Source organism: Oncorhynchus keta, chromosome 19, assembly GCF_023373465.1.
Source record: "Oncorhynchus keta strain PuntledgeMale-10-30-2019 chromosome 19, Oket_V2, whole genome shotgun sequence".
Taxonomy (NCBI): Eukaryota; Metazoa; Chordata; class Actinopteri; order Salmoniformes; family Salmonidae; genus Oncorhynchus; species Oncorhynchus keta.
The window spans coordinates 18,448,288-18,456,108 of NC_068439.1; the positions used below are offsets into that span (position 1 = coordinate 18,448,288).

The window sequence follows — 7,821 nt, forward strand, 5'->3', positions numbered from 1 at the left end:
TTACTGACTTGCCGAGTTAAATAAAGGATCAATTAAAAAATATATATTTGCGCATCATTTGCGCATTTAATGGACCAGGGACTGAATGACCTTAGAACGCCACTTCAGTTCCTATCACCTTGTGATGTATATCTTCTGTAACAAGCCCTTTCTGGTCAAAGATTCCTCAACATTCTTCATAATATTTCTAACCGGGTTGGTGAGACAAACGCGGTAAACGCCTCCCACTCCCTAAATGTTCACTCCCCAAACCCTCCCACTCCCCAACCCATCCCACTCCCAACCCCTTCCACACTTCACTTCTCAACCCTTCACTCCCATCATTCTTATCCGTTCACTTACATCATTCTTATGATTGGAGGGGCTGATGTACGTCTCTACCTCTTCATTTTCACCAATCTCCTCGTCGCCGTGGTAACCACCAACCTGGAGGAAAAGATGGCCGACTATGACGACAAGAACTCTTAAGAGTGTTCGCTGGCTAGCGGTAAGTCTGTCACTCTTTCCGTTTCCCCTATAGTTTCCATGTCACGTAAGTGCTATTCATACCAAGGCTCTGTTGTTGATGACAGAGGGGGGTGGGGGTTGTGTGATGAATTGCGTGTCTTTCACATTGCTGTATACTGATTATTACTACAAGCTGCCTTTCAAAATCATCAAAATGACCACTCCTCTTTCGTTGTTTTCAATCCCATATTTACCATCCTGTGTATTAAGTCCACTCTCCCGACACACCACACCAAACTCACTCCTCAACCCCTTAATTCTCCCACAGATTATACCGGAAGATACGGGAGTCCTGATGGACCAGGGCAGAGGTGGTGACCAAGACCATCATGACCCGGCACCAGAAGACCTGGAAGAACCTGACCATGGACACCTTGGAGAAGCTGGCCCTTGCCAGCACAAGAGGTGATGATGAGGAACCATATGACTGCAACTCTCCAGGACAAACTATGCAGAAGAACATGGCTGCCTTCAGACCACGTGTATGTGTTTATCCACAGGATAGTGGAGGGGGTGCACAGCCTGTCGTTCAACGTACAGCAAGAGGTGATGATGAGGAACCATATGACAGCAACCCTCCAGGACAAACGATTGAATAATGATATTGCCACCGGCCATACTGGAGACATCCTGTCCTCCACCCTCATCACCCTGGAGAAGGTAAGAAGGCAGTGGACATGGCACCATTCCCCATATAGTGCACTAATTTTGATCAGAGCCTTATGGGTGCTCAATAGATTCAATGACTCTTCCTGGAGTTGTCTATAACCTTATATTTACTGTTAGTTGTGTGTCAAGCTCATCAAATCCAATGTATTTATGAAGCCCTTTTTACATCAGCAGATGGCACAAAGTGCTTATACAAAAACCCACCCTAAAACCCCAAACAGCAAGAAATGCAGATGTAGAAGCACGGTGGCTAGGAAAAACTTCCTAGAAAGGCAGGAGCTTAGGAAGAAACCTAGAAAGGAACCAAGCTCTGAGGGGTGGCCAGTCCTCTTCTGGCTGTGCTGGGTGGAGATTTTCAGAGTACAGGGCAATTAAGGCCAGATTGTTCTTCAAGAAGTTCAAGCATTCATAGATGACCAGTACGGTCAAATAATAATCACACTTGTTGTAGAGGGTGCAACAGGCCAGTACCTCAGGAGAAAATGTCAGCTGGCTTTTCATAACCGAGCATTTAGAGGTCGAGACAGAAGGTGCGGTAGAGTCAGTAGAAAACAGCACGTCCAGGAGAAGGTAGCACATCCGGTGAACATGTCAGGGTTCCATAGCCATGGGCAGAACAGTTCAAACTTGAGCAGCAGCAAGACCAGGTGGACTGTGGGCAACCAGGAATCATCAGGCCTGGTAGTCCAGAGGCACAGTCCTAGGGCTCATGTCCTCAACTCAAACAGAGCATCCTCACCTGTTCCAGTAGGGGGATATGCGTCATGCAGCCATGAGGCTGTCCATGGACAGCCAGCTGTCCTACCGGTCTACTTCTACACATGTGGATGTGGGACACAGTAACACTCCCAGCACACACCACAACACAGGCTGAACACATCTTTAACAGCTATTTGGCTTTACTGATTAGCTGAAATGAACTCAAAAATAATGTGCTAGGTTTCATGGTTAAGTCAGACTATGCTTGCTGCACACATTTGCACATGCAGATCAATGTTCACCATGGACTGTGAAATCAATGGGGATTTTGTTTTTTTTTATAAAAAAAGATTGGAGATTTGTTGGGGGGGGGGGGGTAAATGATCATAAAGGTTTCACAGTGTCTCAAAAATATACTCAAAGGGATAACTTGGAAGCTATTAACAGCTTATTTCTAAATAAATGTTCTTTATTTAAAAATGTTAGTTGGTCTCGATCTAATATTCGTTAAACACTTCACATGAATGACACAGATGTCTAAAGAAAATTAAGTTGATTGTTTTAAAAGCATTCTAGTAAACAAAGCTTTTGAAAACATATTTTCCACATTACTGAATATAAAAGTCAATCCCATGTTTGATGGTGTCACCTCTGGATGATCATTTCATGGGTAGTTATCATACTGTTCAAGATGTTACATTTAGATTGTGGATGTTTACAAACCAGTTTCCATATTCAAAGACTAATAATGTGTCTTATACAGTCTAAAACTTGTCTCCATTATATTACAAAAATGTACATACGTCCGTTAGCAAGCTAACAGACAAAGTTAATATCTTTATGGTAAATGCCCCAGCAGCTAATTGCTGTTGCCAAAAGATTCTTTGATAGCGATGGCTGGCGTGGGTCCAATATGGGTCCAGATGTAGCCTTTCTCTGGACGGATAGGAATGGTGGGGAAAGGACAGCTCCTGGACTTGAAGTACTCCGAGGGGGCGTGGCACACAAACTCCAGGTACTCCATCTTCCTGGGAAAATCCTCCTCTGGACCTATAGAAGTCAGATAATCAATAACAGAGACATTATTGGCTAGTTGTGGTCTTTGAGTCTACTGTGACATTACTCACATTTACACAATGTTCAAAGATAGACATAACTTATTTCTGTATTCTCAAATGTAACTTTAGTCTAATGTGTATCGCAGTGTGCCACCAGATATTCTTGGTTCGAGCCCAGGCTCTGCCACAGCCGGGAGATCCATGGGGCGATGCACAATGGCCCAGCGTCATCCGGGTTTGGCCCAAGAGGGATATCCTTCTCATTGCGCACTAGCGACTCCTGTGGCGGGACGGGCGCAGCGCACGCTGACCAGGTCGCTAGGTGTTTCCTCCGACACATTGGTGCGGCTGGCTTCCGTGTTGGATGTGCGTTGTGTCAGGAAGCAGTGCGGCTAGGTTGGGTTGTGTTTCGTAGGACGCATGGCTCTCGACTCCGTACGGGAGGTCCAGCGGTATCCATTTGGTTACTACCAAATGGATACCACGAAATTGGGGAGAAAAAAAGGCTTATTTTTTTAAGTGATGTAAATTCAATCATCACTCACCAACAATGTAAGTGGCAGGATCAAACAGGTCCTTAGGACTGGCCTGGGTTGGTATCAACCAAGTCAAGGCTGCACTTTTCTCACAGTATTGGTCCTGGACAAAACCTCTGATCTGTGCATAGTATGGCCTCCCATCATCCTCATCTGTAACTTTGATGACATCTCCTATCTGATAATACACACCCTGCACAATGACAAAAGATGTGGCATACAGATACGTTTGTTATGTTTGCTAACATACAGTACTGAATGATAAAAATTAAAAAAGTAAACGTACTGTACCTTATAAAAGACTGATTCTGATGTGATGATAGTGGAAACAGATTCTGGTGCTTTGATTGGCTGTGGAAGAAATCACATTTTGAGGAGCTTCAATTAGAACAATTGTCTGACAATCCAACACAAGGATGTCTGAGTTCCTGTGTATTGAACCAATGGTACTGACATTTTTTAGTTTGAAGATGTGTCTTCTTCCTTTTCCTTTGGTAGAGACCTTTTTTTCGGTAGCAGGGTTTTTGTACTTGGTGCTCCTCAACCGTGCTGATCTCCTGTGGATCTCTTGTTTAGACTGTGGGCAAGATGTCAAATACCAATATGACAATGTGGATCACACATGCCTATATGATTTATCTCTGCTTTGCCTTGGAAGTATAACAGTATGGAGGTACAGCCACTAAGGGAAGCACACTCCAGTGCAGTGCAGGCCTATGTATATTTTATATGTGCAAACCTGCTTGCCCCCGACATTATTCTGCTGTGTGTTGGAGGACGCAGACGGTCCAGATGCTCCACTGCTGGTGCTCTTCCCCGTACAGTTATTGCACAGGATCTCTCCTTGGTTTCCCTTTTTCCACATAGACGATGAGTTTGTTTTGCAGACAGCGCAACATGGTTTCAAACCCAGCGGCATCTTGATAGGAAAATGTAGGCCAGCGAAATGAACGCAGAGGCTAGCTAGCTATTTAGCCAGCTAACTGTATTCTGGCTAACAACATCAGCAACAACAACGCCGCTCTTGACGGACGGACTTAGACAAAAAACTACAGCATGCAAATCAAATACAACCACAATAAGCTAGATCTAAAGGAACAACACAAATGGCTACATCGATTTAGCCCAGACATCAAGCTAACCAGTATGTAGAAATGTCTTCTTCTTTCAAGTTCAGCTAGCTAGTGTGGGCCGCACTAAGCGAAGTGTAATGCTCCACCTACTGTGATGGCGTGTATCGACAGCCTTAGATCTAGGTATTATATTTATCTAACGGGCGGGCTTATAAACTATCTATCAGCTACTTCTTAGCAAATAGGAAGTAAAAAAACAACAATCATATTGTCTTAAACACAGGAGTACATACTGTTGAGGGTTCGTCAACTATGTTTGGCCTCGGCCCAATTTTTTTCTGAGCTAATAGTCGGCGAGTCAGAACATAATTAGCATAGAATTTTAGCACAATGAATTGGCCTACACTACAAATTGAACTTGTTTAACAAATCCGATTAGTACATAATAAATTCAGTGACAATAACATGTTTTTTTCCGATCTGATTACGCTCATAAAATCACCATGTCTCTATTAAAATATTATTTGGTCTATTTCTCTGTACGTTGATTGGTGGTGAAAAACAGGTCTACCTAGTCAACTGTAGGCTACGCTGTTGTTTTAACGTCAACATTCGTTCTGTTCAGATCATATTGATAGCAACAGAAAATGTCGCTCTCAAAACGTATCAAAAGAAGCCAAATCAAGGATGCTCTCCGAATCCTTGTGCGTTTTGAATGGCATGCTCAGAGGAATACAGCACAATAAAGAATCTTGCGTTTTATGTACTAACATCAAGTCCCCATTTTCCTCTATGAACGCAATAGAGACTCATGACAGGAACCCAGCTTTCAATCGAGGACAGCCTGTGGACACAAGATCGTGTCCGAGGGGAAATGCAACTTTTCCCATTGAGTAAGTCAGTTAGTGGCCTATATGAAAGTATTTAGTCAATACTAACATTATTGTGCTTTTCCAGGGATATTTAGGTCTCAAGCTGACAGTCATTTATGTTTGTTCTATCGTTAAAGGAGCAGGCCATCTTTAAATTATTGTTTTATGTAGGATGCTACATTTATGGCCATTCATTTCTTTTTTGTAAAAGATGCTGTTAAGCCTCATAACTGGCTGAGCTAGGCTAAGGTATTTTATATAGGCCTAGACTCGGACGAAATAGACTCTTGTTGTTATTTTTTAATGTAATGTTTTATTTAGGGGAAGATCAGCTTTAATACTGCAGATAGATTGTAGCTACCATCAATGTAATTGTCGGCATCACTTCCAATCCCCCATATTAGATGGAGTATACATCGAGGCGATGGCTCCATCTGCTGGACGTGCCAGGTCTCGACGGGCTCTCAAGCCAGGACTAATTGGGGCTGATTGGGAGCTGGTGAGTAATCAAGGCCGGATTGCTCACCAGCTGTGCAAGGGCCATAAAGCTGTCAGAAGGGCCGCACACAGGAGGACTAGGGGAAGTGAGGTGACTTCCATGTGGTTGGATACGGTTACCCGAGCTAAGATGAGGGAGTTGAGTTTGTGTGCACTACAGGAAGACCCGGAGCCCAGGAGAAGGTATCGCGGAGAGGGTCTCATGGGGGAGACCTGTTATTTTTCTTTTTGATTTATTATTTAATAAACACCCTTGAAACTGAGCTAATCATACTCTGTCTGTATCTGATCTATGTAAACGTCTTGACCAAACCCCCTGGTCTGCCACAATATATATATATATATATATATATATATGTATACACACTACCACCGGTGAAAAGTTTTAGAACACCTACTCATTGAAGGGTTTTTCTTTATTTTTACTATTTTCTAACATTGTAGAATAATAGTGAAGACATCAAAACTATGAAATAACACATGGAATCATGTAGTAAACAAAAAAGTGTTAAACAAATCCTTTGCCTTGATGACAGCTTTGTGCACTTTTGGCATTCTCTCAACCAGCTTCATGCGGTAGTCACCTGGAATGCATTTCAATTAACAGGTGTGCCTTAAAAGTAAATCTGTTGAAAGTACCATATTGACAGTACCTAAACAAATGATCTAATGATTCTGCCTTTTCACAGCAAAATCTGCAGCGCTGGTAAGGTTGTATCCTTCATATAAATAACATTCTTTTAGTTATTGGGAGAATTTTGTATAATTTAAGTTGAGAAATTCTACATTTTGAATCTGGCGTCGTTTTGCGTATCAGTTCATAAACCATATACCATGGGATTGGTACATCAAAGATCTCTTCCCAACTATTTTGCAATCTTTATGGTACAGCTGTTATTTTTTTTAACATAAATTAAACTGATATATTTTCTTATCACAATATTCTTTAACCAATGATCTTTATTGCAGGGCCAACAGACCAGTTCCTTTACTTCTTCCCCCTTTCACTTTCCTTTTCCATTTTTGCAGTAATGCTGCAATTAGTTGGTTGTAATTTTGGGTAGAGCAGATATTTCCATATGTTTTTGATAGCTGCAGCTCTTATTGTTTGTAAAGTCAAATTAAAATGAAGATTATTGTTTAAATGGATTACTCGACTGATGTAGGTTTTCTCCATCTGTTGCTGTGCAACACTTGCATAACAAGTCGCTCTGGATAAGAGCGTCTGCTAAATGACTTAAATGTAAATGTAAATGTAAGTTAGCTATATTTTCAGCACCAGGCACTGTTCACCTCCTATTGATTGCACTGTGGCTGCAGCTTTACCTTTCAGAACCACAAAATGGTCCGCTGCCTGCTTTATTATATGACTGTCTCCTGTATTCTCTCTCTTCATGAATGAAGTTAACATGTAACTTTTGCCTTATTTAGGTAGGGGAACTTCCTTCTTGAGACATTGCATTTGGGAGTGTTTGCATCTCGAGTCCTTGACTTTAAAAAAAATATATATGTTTTTTTATTTAATAAAAAAAAAGATATATATATATATATATATTTGGGGGGCAAATAATATTTCTGGTGGGCCAGATTTGACCCGCATGCCGCAAGTTGGGGAACCCTGCTCTACTGGTAGAGATACTTGTTAAGGATTTCGGGGGAAATGATGGATAATATATATAAATTAAAAGTAGAAGGAGCCTTTATTAGATTGAGGAAAAAATGGATTGAGGAGGGAGAACAGAATTCATCCTATTTCTTTAGACTTGAGAAATTTCACTCTAAAAATAACACTATCCATAAGTTAAACATTGATGGTGTTATTACAGATGACTAAAAATGAATCGCTAAATACTGTAGCAATTTTTACAGAAAATTGTATCGCTCTACGTACTGTCAGGAATCCACAGAT

At 41.6% G+C, this 7,821-nt stretch overlaps 2 protein-coding genes across 3 annotated transcripts; one reads left to right on the forward strand and one right to left on the reverse strand.

The window, feature by feature from the left end:
• Positions 1–258: 258 nt before the first annotated feature.
• LOC118370965 (uncharacterized) lies at positions 259–6,175 on the forward strand. Of its 2 annotated transcripts, XM_035756224.2 has the most exons (5): positions 259–487; positions 776–912; positions 1,008–1,167; positions 5,348–5,435; positions 5,819–6,175. In XM_035756224.2, the coding sequence occupies exons 1-5, from the start codon at positions 449–451 to the stop codon at positions 6,142–6,144; spliced, it is 750 nt and encodes a 249-aa protein (XP_035612117.1). In that variant the 5' UTR covers positions 259–448; the 3' UTR covers positions 6,145–6,175. The 2 variants fall into 2 exon arrangements, with proteins under 2 accessions (XP_035612117.1, XP_035612118.1); XM_035756225.2 differs by lacking the exon at positions 5,348–5,435 and having other exon boundaries at positions 5,819–5,956.
• Positions 2,322–4,668, reverse strand: LOC118370966 (GATA zinc finger domain-containing protein 1-like). Its single transcript, XM_035756226.2, has 5 exons — positions 4,209–4,668; positions 3,924–4,046; positions 3,761–3,820; positions 3,479–3,662; positions 2,322–2,925 (listed from the first exon to the last, which is right to left on the reverse strand). The coding sequence occupies exons 1-5, from the start codon at positions 4,386–4,388 to the stop codon at positions 2,735–2,737; spliced, it is 738 nt and encodes a 245-aa protein (XP_035612119.1). The 5' UTR covers positions 4,389–4,668; the 3' UTR covers positions 2,322–2,734.
• Positions 6,176–7,821: the final 1,646 nt, after the last annotated feature.